We start from the raw sequence: 13,718 nt of genomic DNA, 5'->3' as shown, positions 1-13,718 counted from the left end.
GGAATAAAATGTAGTTGAAGTATCAAAATTTAAGTTGAATGACGTATTAATGAAGGCTAATGACTTGATTTAGTGTTTCATGATCACACATACAGTGCCATTTACTTTTGTGGTTAGTCATGCAGAAACCTTTGTCTCTGTTCTTTTGTTGTGAAAAAGTTCAATTTCATTGGTAGTTGAATTAAGATCTTAAAAAGGAACACAGCATGTCACAATCTATAGAAACAGCTATGAGACAAAGTCATTGACGTCTATGAGTCTGGAAAGGTTACAAAGCAATTTCTAATTTCTTGGGACTCCAGCAAAATGCAGTGAGAGCCATTATCCACAAATCAGGAAAACTTAGAAAAGCAGGGAACTGTTCCAGGAGTGGCCGTCCCACCAGAATTACTCCAAGTACAGTGGTATGCACCTCAAGTTTGGGTACCCCTGAATTTTCATGTTTTTCCTTCATAAATCATTGGTTGTTTGGATCAGCAATTTCATTTAAGTATATCATATAGCAGACAAACACAATGATATTTGAGAAGTGAAATGAAGTTTATAGGATTTACAGAAAGTGTGCAATTGTGACTTAAACTAAATTAGGCACGTGCATAAATTTGGGCACCCCAACAGAAGAATTACATCAATATTTAGTAGATCCTCCTTTTGCAGAAATAACATCTCCAAACACTCCTTATAGCTCCCAATGAGAGTCTGGATTCTGGTTGAAGGCATTTTGGACCTTTCATCTTTACAAAACATCTCCAGTTCAGTCAGGTTTAGTGGTTTACCAGCATGGACAGCCCACTTTAAGTCACACTATAGATTTTCAATAATATTCAGGTCTGGGGACTGAGATGGCCGTTCCAGAGCATCGTACTTCTTCCTCTGCATGAATGCCTTAGTAGATTTTGAGCAGTGTTTAGGGTCATTGTCTTGTTGAAATATCCAGCCCTGGCGCAACTTCAACTTTGTCACCGATTCTTGAACATTGTTCTCAAGAATCTGCTGATATTGCCTGGAATCCATGTGACCCTCAACATTAACAAGATTCCCAGTACGTGCACTGGCCACACAGCATGATGGAACCGCCACCACATTTGACTGTGGCTAGCAAGCGTTTCTCTTGGAATACTGTGTACTGTTTCCACCATGCATACCTCCTCTTGTTATGCCCAAATAACTCAATTTTAGTTTCATCAGTCCACAGCACCTTATTCCAAAATGAAGCTGGCTTGTCCAAATGTGCTTTAGAATAGCTCAAGTGACTGTTTGTGGCATGTACGCAGAAAAGGCTTCTTCTGCATTACTCTCCCATACAGCATCTCCTTGTGCAAAGTGTGCTGAATAGTTGAATGATGCACAGTGACACCATCTGCAGCAAGATGATGTTGCAGGTCTTTGGAGCTGGTGTGTGGGTTGACTATGACTGTTCTCACCATCATTTGCCTCTGCTTATCTAAGATTTTCCTTGACCTGTCACTTCCGGCCTTAATTAAAACTGTCCCTGTGGTCTTCCATTCTTTGGGATTTCTTTAAGTAAAATCAGTTTGGCTCCTTTTTAAAAGTTAATAACAGATGAAAAAAAAAAATCAAATTTGTGATTGTTTTGATCTTGCAAATTACTAAAAAACTGTTCCGAGTGATCACCTTGATCTGTGTCTTTTCAAGGATGACAACACCCCCATCCATATGAAACGGGGGTCACTGAATGGTTTGCTGAATCTCAAAATGTCAGTCAAATCATATGGGAGCTGGAGTCACCAGATTTTAACTCCTGTAACGCTTTCACCTTTTACTTTGAAGGAGTCACACAGATGACCATTCCAGTGATTGTGGTCTGGATTATATTAGTGAAGATAACTCAATCAATGGTGGTTGTAAAGTTTTGATTTGAGATTTTTTTTTTTTTTTTTTTTTTAACTGCACAAAGATGCTACACCACACTGAAACCTTTATTACCCATCAACAACATGTTACAGCCACACATGCTGATAATCCAGCCAACTGTGACCCCTGGTGGAGACCTTTACGTCATATGTATTTTTTCAAAAATAATTCTACAGATTTGTGACTGGATGTTAAAAAGATTGATTTTTGAAGGCGATATATCAACCTTATAACAGACCTTCATGGTAACAAAAACCACATCAGTCTCTTTGCGGAGTGCGTTTAATTTTCTCTCTAAAAACACTACATGTCAGAAATTACAACATTTAAGCCAGACACATTCTGTGAGCCTTATAAAATTAAGCACCGAGTTGCATTTTAAAAATGTGTTTCCTATTAATATGGCAAAGATTAGTTAAAATGCTGAGCTGATAACAAGGCTAGATGGGACTCTAATTGTCCTTAGATAGTGTAATCCAAACCAGTATGTCCTGTCCGCATCAGGAAGCAGCTGTACGTGACAAAGACAAGAAAAGCATTGTCTGATAGAGGTTTGCAAGTGTTTCTTCAATACTATCTCCCTATAGGAATGTGAAAGAGTGGAAAGTTATTATTTTCGATCTCTAGCAGGTATTTGGATCAAACGTGAATCCAGGCTCCTCTGGGATTTCAGGGGCATTGTAGACTGGTTTTGAGGTGTAGTTTGGGTTTGGCAGCTCACTGTCGAAGCATGACCAGCGGGCTTCTCCAGTGTTCTCACAGCACTCGTACGGGAGGGTCATGGTGGAGTACTCTTCCACACAGAACAGAGACAGGGCGTTTTTCCACTGTAAGAAAGAAGAGTCATGTCACACAGTATCGTCACATTAGCTGGGGGGGGGGGGGGGGGGGGGGGGGGGGTGCAGCTCACGGCGATTCACTCAGCATCAGTCAATATTTTCTTTTTATCTTCCATCTGCATAATTATTTTAGAGAACTTTAAAAGTAAAGGTCAAGTAAAATTTAATTTGTATAGCACATTTCAAGATAAAAAATGCTTGAACATAAAAAAGGTTTTAAAGCTTGTATTATAACTGAAAATCATCTTGTCATTTTTATTTTTGATCAAATTCATTTACATTGATAAATAAAATGCAATTTGTCTTTATTTTCTGTTGTAGCTGTCGAAGCTGGATGCTTCTAACAATTACGGCCAAAGTTTAAAAGAAGTTGGCGAGGGAGGTTGTTGTACGTTTCTACTCCGGTCAGCAGCTTCACACACCCACTACTGAAGACATCCATTTGTGATGAGCTGCCAGCTTAGAAGAAGGCTGATCTAAAACACAGGTGGGCAATTCATTTTTCTAAGGGGCAAGATTAGAAACTCGCTCTCTTGAGGGTGCCCACATCAATAAGCTGAACTCAGTTCTGTTAAAAATAATTTTATGCTTTATTAGCCTGGCCCCACACAACAGTCCCTGCTTGTTTAAGTCAAAGGAGTAACTGAGAATTAAACTGGAAGTACAGATCGCTGAAGTACCTGAAGCAGCCAAAGCTTTTTCAGGAGTGTAAACCCACTGCAGCTTCCAGATTAGCTTGCATGTCATCTGACCAAGTATTTCTTCAATAGTTTTGAAGTTAGATGAAGTATTTTCATCCTCATGTTGTTGGCACAACCAACTGTCACTCACCAATTTACATAAAAGTGATTGGAAACTGCTGGCTTCAGCAGTGAAGCAGGTATAAAATGCTTTACTGTGTCGTGTTCTTTAAAATTATACTAATTTGTATGAATTTATAGTTTTGAAAACCAAAGCCTCTTGGACAGTCCATAAATTTTAAGACAATGAAGCTTAAAAAAAAAAAAAAAAAAAAAAAAAAAAGAGTATTATTAATTCCCTACTAACTGTATAAATAGTAAATAATAGCAGAACTCTCCCTGATGATATGCTAAGTGTTTTCAAGTTTACTTCGGTCCCAAACACTCAGAGACTCACCGCTTGTTGGGCGCAGCAGAGGATCTGGCTGCTCTGCTCTAGGTGTCCACTGCAGCACACTCTGAACCACGACTCTAGGCGGTTCATGGCATGTCCACGGCGTCGGAAGTGGCTGGACCCGGATTTGGGGAAGAAACTGGGAGGGTACCTGGGGCGACCTCTACCCTGATGACAAATGGCAGCCAGATTGTGAGTGGTGGGACGGGCAGGGGGGAACGGGACGTTGGGCTCTTTGCGAGAGTTCTTCTTGGTCTCTGAGGAAATCCAACAAGAAGAAATGGAAAGGTTCAAAGCACTACAGTTTGAAGAATGCATAATGTATATATTCTTTAAAAAAAAAAATAAAAAAAAAATAAATCTATAAATCTATTTACCTCCCAGATGTGCACCATAAAACAGCACCAGAGCAATTATGCAAAGTCCTGCAAGGCGCCCAGGTGAAGTCATGGCTGGATGGCGGTGTGATGGAAATCGAATACTGAAGAGGCTTCTGTGAATGTATTGAGAGAGGATGCTCAGCCAGCTTATATGGGAGAGCCAGGATTTGTGGGCGTGAAATGCTTGGAAGTGACCGGTGCACATTGGGGAGGGAGACGATATGAGGGAATGAGGTGGTGTAATAATACTGGAGGCTGCTGAGATAAAAACAAAATGAGTTTGAACTTTAGGGATATCTGCTGATGCGTGCAAGGTCGGGCTACACAGTCGGCATTCACTTAGGATGAAATCAGTCCAAACTTAGACATAATACCATCATTAGCAATAACAGAGTTTTGGGGGGGGCAGATCCTTTGACCGTCAGACTTTCCTCCAAACATCAGCAATGGCTCTGTTCTATAAATAGAGCAGAACAGCATAAGAGACTGAAGAGGCTTTAAGGAATAGAGTTTGTATTCATATTACTTACAACTTTTGTCTGCTATGACATGTCAAAAACAGATCAAGTGCTGTGCAGAGTCTTGAGCTACCCCTCATTTCTTTATATTTTGGTAGGAAAATGGGACATGGGTGCAGTGATTTATTGAAAGGTGCACACATAAGAGAAAATACAGAAATTTGTACAATTTTAGCAAGCAGGAAAGTCAGTACTTGGAACGGACATCTTTATTATTTAATGCAGCCAGGCACAATAGATGAAAGGGGGTACCAAGTCAGGTTTTTAACAAATAAGTTATTATAATAAGTAATTTTAACCAGTGTACAATTTCATGGTAAATACAGTCTTATAAATACGCTGTACTTTTTGGTGCACAGATTAACTTTCTTTTTACACCTTTACTTAATATTTATAATGTTGATGTGCATGACGTATGCTTTATTATTCAGCTGTCCTTTTATTTTACCATAAATGTGACGAGGACTGTTCTCCTTTTACAGCTTAAAGAAAAAAATATCAATCCAATGAAACTCTGCAGGCTTTATGGAGCCAAGCCTAACCTTTTCCTTCTTTCGTAATCATTGTTCAAACACAACTTCTTGAAAGGAGTGTACAGAAAAGGAGTGTCTCCTTTACCTATAGTTATGCAATTTTTTAAATTACTCTCACACTGCCAAAAATAACTTTCACATTAGGAAAAATGATTTACTGCCATTTAAATAAACTTGCAGTACAAACAGCCTGCCTTGTTGTCGCCTTATTCTACTATATGTGCAGTTCAACAAAATAACAGTCCTGTGAAAATGATCGGGCACAAACACTGGACTGAAAACGGGTGAAAAAGGAGTTAAACGTCCAATAAAGAACATTTGGATCTTTAGAACCACAACACAAAGAAATGAGGGCTGGCACATCTGTGATCTAACATAACTCTTTACTTTATTATTATTTAGCAGACGTACCCTCCCCTGTGTTTGTGGTATGCCTCCCTCTGTCTCAGACTCCGATTCCTCATCTCATGCGTGTTGTTTAGTTTTCGTACTCATGTCTCCCACAGGTTGTTTTGGAGAAAGAGTCCTGTGTCAGTTGTTTCCTGCCCTCCTCTCCCTGATCAGCCCGGTTTGTATAAATAGTCGTCCAATCTCTGTGTTTGACCTTGTTAGATTGTTTGTTGATGGTCTCCATTGATGCTACTTATGTGCTTTATGTAGACTTATTTAATTTTATCCATCGTATTGTTCTGCATTTGGATCCTCGTCTGTACACCGCACGTCATAACATTTAGCATTAGTTATGGTGTTTTGTTTCATATGGGAAGCAGTGGTCAGATTTAAGAAGTGTGGAATAGATACTGCAACTTTGTGAAGGCAGTTCACTCATTGTTTCCCCCCCACACACACATACCATAGTTGTAATTTAGTTTCAGTAAACTGTAATAAACAGAGAAGAATGTAAACATATTAAAAATGAGTCCTAGTTTTTATGTCATCGAGCCACTTTTTAATTAACCATAAAGTAGAAAATGATTTTTCCTCTTATCTTTGCTGACTGGTCAAAGCTTGGGAGTAACGTGGTTTATCAAAAGTTTTTCCAGTTTTTCCAGACTGCACACTGCTTACGGTCAACTCCCCCAAACCTGTTTTCAAATACTGTTATCAGTCCGGGAGAATGCTGAACATGGTTTCCCACTTTTATTTAACTGTCGTGCATTCATTTGTTGTCTGCTGTTGACTGACAGCTAATGGGTGGTGGTTTCTTTCAGCCAAATCAATAAGTGTCTGTCAGCATTTTATTGGTCTGTTCTGTGATCCTTAAACACTCTTAAAAATTAGTGTTTTTATGATTAATTTAGTGGCTTTTTATATAATGTACTGTAAAAGAATTAATGTCATTTTAGTGTTTGTTTGGTACTCATATTTTAAGCTTTTTTGAGAAACTCAAATTCTCTTAATGCTCTTGTCCTATGACAGCTGGGATAGGTTAATAATGCAAATGCCAAACAGCTTATTCTGTAACTGATGCTTGTTTGGTGTCATTTAACCATACACAGCCACAAGATGTCACGATCCTTGGTCGCTTTACCAAGCGTTTTGAGTTTTCATATATTTTGATGGTGCATGTTTAAGTTCATTTAGTTATCTTGAGCTCCAAGGTTGCCCAGTTGTATTAGATTAGAGATATTTAGCTTTCAAAAAGTTAAGATTACCCGATTTCCTGAGTGGTACGCAGTACTTTCCTGCCTCCTGTGTCAGCCTCTGACATCAGGGCACAGTGAGGGCAGTGTTACTAAAGTTCATCACAAATTTACACCCAAAAGACAGACATCAAATTATGTGCTGTGTACAGAGAGAACTACAGAGAGAGCTTGACTTATGCTTCCTGATACAAAAAGTCTGCTCATTACGGTGTAGCATTTTCAGTGGGAGAAACATTTCATCACTCATCCAAGTGACTTCCTCAGTCTCAGCTGAATACAGGTTTCCCCAATGATTGAGCATATATCAAGAAATGCTTCCTGATACTTTTTTTTAAAATCATATTTAGAGTCCACAAAAATATTCTGAAGTTGTACTCAGTCATCACCTGATCCGTTTGAGTCAGAAAAATTCAAATTAAAACCCAGAGACTTTGGTGAACGATGCCAGTCTATCACTCTTGCCTCTTACACCACTCATCACCGGGGCAACCAAGAGCAGTGCAACAGCCATTGTTGAGCGCATTTCCAGCACGTGTGCCATGAACAGATGCAAGCAGTGCTTGTTTCAGGTCTTGTGGTGTTATGTCTACATTTTCAAATCTCCCACATGCTCAGCATATCACGTAGACTACTTCACGGACACTCATGGTCAGCTTATTCATTTATTTTTAACCGAAGGATAACTAGAAGAGTCATTGATCGCGAGTTCATCACAGAAACATTTCTGTTTATATTACAGTCTTCTCAGCAATTGCCCTTCCATCTATGTAAGAGCAAGTATGAAGTCAGTTTTAGAGAAGATTAAGGGTATTGTCATATTTTACTCACTCTGGTGTCATCACCCTTATCTACTTTGATCATCCACTGAGCACTGTTGAGTGTTAGAGACAGGATGTTTGTAATTTTAGTGACCTTGTGTAAATGCAAGAAAGCAGTCTGTCACATTGAAGGACATATCCTGGTCAAAAACCAAGATTCCTCAAAGTGTTACTGGAGGCCAACATAATGCTATCCAGATTAAGTGATTAGACGCCATGTTTCTAGGATTTTTAGGACAGTACAATAACCTCTGTTACATGTGAATTTAGAATCAGAAAATTAGAGGCCATCCAGGTCTTTATATCTTTAAGACATTCCTGCAGTTTAACTAATTGTGTGCGTGTTATCTGGTGAGCAGCTGGGTGTCATCTGCATAGAAGTGAAAATGTATACTATCCCTTCTAATGATGCTGCCTAATGGATTGTATAATGTAGACAGAAGTTGTCCCATCACACAACCCTGCGGAACTCCATAATTTATCTTAGTGCGTGAGGACAACTCCGCATTTACATGAGCAAGTTGGAGTTTGATAGATATGTAGATACGATTCAAACCACTGCACTGCAGTACCTATAATTCCTACAGCATATTGCAATCTCTGATCTAATGAACACAGAAATGAGTCATCATAGGTAACCTTTAGTGCTGTTTCCATACTTTTCCTGCCACCCAACAGGTACCCAAATTTCATGCTAAAAAAGATGTTCCACTATTTTTTGGTACCATCCTATACCCAGAGTACAAATACTTTGTTACTGTACTTAAGTACAATTTTCAGGTATCTACTTTACTTGAGTATCTGTACTTTCTACTCTACATTTTTAAAACAGGCTTGTTACTTTCAGTTTAACAGCTTTGGGGAGAGGATGTTTCTATATTTCTAAAAATAGAAACATCCAAAGAGCTCCAAAGAGCTCCTTTTTACTTTCTTACTTTGAGTAAGTTTCAAAGCCTGCAATTTCTTTTACCTTTACATGAGTAAAGTTGAATCAGTACTTCAACTTTTAATAGGATTTTTTAATAGTAGTTTTTATACTTCTACAGAATGTCTGTACTTTTGCCAACTCTCACTAAACCATACTGTTTGGTAAATTTTGTCTCTGCTGTCACTGTCACGGTTCACGAGGCGAGCCGTATGGAATTGTGAAAGGATCCAAGATGCAGCACAACTGAAGTGAGGAAGCTTTGAGGGACCGTGCTTAATACAACAAAGGCGAGGGTGGCGAAAAACAGAACTGGGAGTAACCTAAACTGGGAAAAGCTAAATAAAAACAGACCTGAAACCTTGAGACATGAAACAGAGATGCAGGGAGACGTAGAAAGACACAGGGAAACCACTCTGGACGACGAAGGGGAAAAACGCAGACGGACGAGGTCGCACGCAGACGGACGAGGTCGCACGCAGACGGACGAGGTCGCACGCAGACGGACGAGGTCGCACGCAGACGGACGAGGTCGCACGCAGACGGACGAGGTCGCACACGCGCACACACACACACGCGCACACACACACACACACACACACACACACACCAGGAGTCAGGGAATGGGAAACAGGAGGGGAACACACCTGGGAGACATCACCGCTGACGAGGCAGGAGAAACGTAAACAAAACGCACTGACATCAGACAGGGGCTTTCAAAGTAAAACAGGAACACATAGACGCAAAGACAGACTAAGAAACGTGGACTTGACACAGGAAAACACAGGCAGAAAAGACTAAACACTAAACTGAGGAAGAACAGAACCAAAACCCAAAGAAATAGAAAACCAGAACCAAAATACATCACAATGATAGAAAACACAAAACGCTGGGTCAAAAGACCCAGGATCACAACACTGTCAGACAAACAAAGTTGACATTTCTTTCCATCTCAGTTTAACCAGAAACTCTGGTCAGACTGGAGCTGACAAGGGCAGGTTTAATGAAATATGTGGGCTGCAAACTGTAGCCTTCAAACTAACCTTGGTTCCCGACTATATGAAATACAAGCACAAAAAGGAGATTTGTGTTTAACATTTAACTTATATTTAAATAGCATTGGAGCCTGATTATTGCTACTCAAATGTTGCAGCAGTTTATGTGGGTCGTGATCATGGAAAACCAAATCTTCTCTACCAGTGCCAAACAGTTCCTACAAATGTGAAACCATTTAAGGGAAATAAACAGGCATAAGATGTAATACCAAGAAGAACTGTTACAACAAAAAAAATAACTAACCAAATGTCTTTTTGTGACACACACACACACACACACACACACACACACACACACACACACACACACACACACACACACACACACACACACACACACACACTTAAAGTCATGTCTGTATGACTTAAAAAAAAAAAAAATCCTAAAATTGTTGTCATGGTATTTAAGGTTTCATTTATTGTCAAATTCACATATATGTTAAAATGATGTCAGTAGGTGAGCAGATTTTTTTTATGCTTGATGCATGAATACAAAAAAAATGTGCACCAGTGCGTTAGACAAAGCCTAAAGGAGCGTGCAAAAACTCCAGTTACTCAGATTACTTCGTCAGAAATATTGCCTGTCTGATGTTTTTGTTACCTTGTATGCAATGGTTTAAAAGCAGCTGTTTAAAATCCTTACCGATGGTGAAGTTCACTCAGTCTGCAAACTGGCCTCCACCCTCTTCTTCAGGTGAGCAGAGCTGAAAAAATAAAAGACATGTTTTCAACATTGGTAAACGGCCTGTATTTATATAGCGCTTTACTAGTCCCTAAGGACCCCAAAGCGCTTTACATATCCAGTCATCCACCCATTCACACATTGTCACAGGAGAAAATTTCACAGAGCAAAACAAACCCCAAATATTTCAGTGTTTTTTTGTTTGTTTTTTTAACGGAGCCCTGTATGGAGCCCCGCAGGGGACATGCGAGGAAAAAACAAAAAAAAAAAACAAAAAAAAAAAAAACTTTTGCGAGATCTTGCAAAAGTCAGTCTTAATTTTTTTCCCTCCCATGTCCCCTGCGGGGCTCTATTTTTTAACTAGAACTTTAAATGTAAAAATATTTAAATTTAAAGTTTGATTTTTTTTTTCTTTATATAATTTAAGTAGATCTAACAGACTCCTAAGTCCGTATGTGGTCTCTCTCTTCTTGTCACAGTGCCACAGCCGTGCCTGTCTTTGATATCTCCACTACACATACTCACTAAGAAAATGCAAAAAGAAAACTTACTTTTCCATCTTGTATTGTTATAAAAAAAATCAACAAATTGCCTTGACAATGGCATATATCCAAATCCTTTTTACCTACGCTTTTCAATTCAGTGAGATTCAGGATGCTTAAATTTCTAAAGTTCACAAATTGGCCAGTCATCTTCCAGGTAGCTTTTCTGGCTTCTCCCAGTGCAAACACAACGACACACGAGTCATTTTATTTGAATCCATCCATCTATTTTCTGGAGTTGACTGTAACAGGACTGGGATGGGCTCCAGCTTATGGGTTTGGCCTGTGACATAAAGTTAGCTTAAAATATTTCACAACAAAAGGATTGAAAAACATGTGAAAGTTCATAAGGACAAACTAAAAGATGTTAAAAGATCATTCAAATTCAAATTCAAATTTTATTTGTCACGTACACAGTACGATATGCAGTGAAATGCTTAGACAACTGCTCGTTACAATACAAATGTCATATAAGAGGATAAAAAAAAAAAAAAAAAAAAAAAAAAAAAAAACTGCAGAGCCTCGCTTTCCCTTTTTGCCCCCTTATATGGATGTGAGTAGCTTTGTGGCAGCAGTTTTGCATTGTTACGGTCACATATTGTATGTAATATGTAATTAATGACCCTGTGATCTTTGGTCTACAACCACAAGAGTAATGAGAGGGTGCAAGCTATGTGCACAGCTCTTTGTGACTGCCTTACTGCTGCTTAGTTATTTTCGAAAGGATCCGGAGGAGCATTTACTGCTCTCACATTGTGATGTAGTGCTGTTGTACTGTAACACCATTATGAAAAACAAAGAATTAAGCTCTTGTCTTATATGTAGGAAAACCATGCCACAGGTAAAAGTAAATGCTCTAATCACAAGTAGCTTCTTATACTACAGCTACTGTTCGCTATATTTAGCGATGCTTTTTCTTCTGGATCTGGTGTCCACATTTCCGTTTTGCTTGGCCATAAGGAGAAAAACAAAAAACGCTTTACACTGCTAGATACCACATTGGTAAATGGTCTGTATTTGTATAGTGCTTTACTTGGTCCTAGGACCCCAAAGTGCTTTACACTATACACATTCACACACTGGTGATGGCAAGCTACAGTGTAGCCACAGCCGCCCTGGGGCGCACTGACAGAGGCGAGGCTGCCGGACGCTGGTGCCACCGGGCCCTCTGACCCATTGTATGGTGAATACTTTCTGTGCTACCAGTTTGATTATTACACAAGCTGTTAGCAGAGATGGGCAGTAACGCGTTACTGTAATCAGATTACTTTTTTCAAGTAACGAGTAAAGTAAGGGATTACTATTGCAAAAACAGTAATTAGATTACCGTTACTTTCCCGCAGGAACGCTGCGTTACTAAAACCGTGATTTTTTGCGAGAAGGTCTCATGACAGTGACGTAAGCAAGTGCGAAGTTGGTGACAACAGCTGTGTGCAGATCAACAATGGATAATATATGGAGTGCGGGAGAGAATGTGAGCATGCAGCGTTTAAAGTGTAGAAGTACTGACCTTAGTTTAATTCCATAAAAAGGTGACAAAAACATTAGTGTCCGTTGTGCGTGGGAAGAAAACTTTTTACAGCGGAAAAAAAAAACAAAACCCTAAACTTCCAAGCAAGCACCAAGTGCGCTATGACCTAATGGGAAATTCACAGAGAAACTCACGGATTCTTCCACTGACCGCTGCAGCACATCTGCACCAGGGTAAACCTCCGCCTATCCTACTCCTGCTTTACAGGTGAAAATAGAGCAAAAAGACCGCTAGTCTTTGACTTTATTTATTTTCTGCTGTGTTTTACTTGCATCTATTTGAAAGAGTGAGTGTTAACACACAAAAAAAAAAATTTATGTGCTGGAATGTGCAGAAAATAGGTTTAAATATTAAACAAATTTCTTCCAGTCAGAGAATGTTGCATGTAATTAAATTTTATGCATAAAGTTAAAAGATTAAAACTAATAAAACAAGTTTTAAAAAGAGACTTTTCCATTTGATTACATTTTGTAAGATGGATTATGCAGAAAAAGTAGAATTGGGCTGAAAGATCTATCGCTTTATCACCTATTCAGGTTGTAAACCGTGTTTTTAAAAATTAACTAAGTAACTTAGTAACTAAGTAATTAATTACTTTTGAAAATAAGTAATCAGTAAAGTAACTGGATTACTTTTTTGGGGAAGTAATCAGTAATTAGTTACTGATTACTTTTTTTCAAGTAACTTTACCAACACTGGCTGTTAGACAGCCAAACAAAACAAGACAATCAGACGCATACAAAGCAGGCCTTTCTGTCTTTCCACCTCCCTAAAACCTGAAATACCAGTCCAACTGGAGCTGACAGTAGGAGAGTGACCCAGATCAAATTTGAGCCGTTCACACTGTCATACCATGACCGGATATGGATCGCATAGGGTGGGTTAAAAAAAAAAAAAAAAAAAAAATCGGATTTGATTCGCTTTCGCCTGTAGTGTGAACGTAGCCTATATGAAAAAAATATGTGGCCACTTTGCAAACCATATATGCTTGAAGTTAAGCTTAGATCCAAACCAGGAAGACGGGATGATCCATGACTAAGTGAATTACACATAGCATGCTAAAAGTACATACAAAAAAACTCCAGTTCCTGAGATTCAAATAAAATGACATGTCTGACATTTTCCTGTCTCTTCTGTAGTAGTTTAACAGCAGCTGTTTAAACTCCTCACAAGCAAAGTTGAGCTTTGATTCATCAGCACACTGGCCCCCACCCTCTTTATCGCTCAGATCAGAGCAAAC

The 13,718-nt window shown here is 39.1% G+C and overlaps 1 protein-coding gene across 1 annotated transcript; it reads right to left on the bottom strand.

Annotated features, from left to right (window-relative positions):
- Positions 1 to 2,149: 2,149 nt before the first annotated feature.
- ecm1a (extracellular matrix protein 1a) lies at positions 2,150 to 5,701 on the bottom strand. The gene is made up of 5 exons (XM_080863831.1): positions 5,691 to 5,701; positions 4,603 to 4,685; positions 4,226 to 4,486; positions 3,852 to 4,105; positions 2,150 to 2,702 (listed from the first exon to the last, which is right to left on the bottom strand). The coding sequence occupies exons 2-5, from the start codon at positions 4,667 to 4,669 to the stop codon at positions 2,499 to 2,501; spliced, it is 786 nt and encodes a 261-aa protein (XP_080719957.1). The 5' UTR covers positions 4,670 to 4,685; positions 5,691 to 5,701; the 3' UTR covers positions 2,150 to 2,498.
- Positions 5,702 to 13,718: the final 8,017 nt, after the last annotated feature.

This window comes from Rhamphochromis sp. 'chilingali' (assembly GCF_963969265.1).
Source record: "Rhamphochromis sp. 'chilingali' genome assembly, chromosome: 17".
NCBI lineage: Eukaryota > Metazoa > Chordata > Actinopteri > Cichliformes > Cichlidae > Rhamphochromis > Rhamphochromis sp. 'chilingali'.
This window is presented reverse-complemented; position numbering and strand designations above follow the sequence as displayed.

Bases quoted from the DNA above. Each gene is read 5' to 3' on its own strand.
- ecm1a (XM_080863831.1), bottom strand. From the start codon at position 4,669: ATGTTTGGAGGAAAGTCTGACGGTCAAAGGATCTGCCCCCCCCAAAAC. The intron at 4,487-4,602 runs GTATTATGTCTA...TTTTTATCTCAG, and splicing joins CTCTGTTATTGCTAATGATG to CAGCCTCCAGTATTATTACA. The intron at 2,703-3,851 runs GTGAGTCTCTGA...TCTTTCTTACAG, and splicing joins TCTGCTGCGCCCAACAAGCG to TGGAAAAACGCCCTGTCTCT.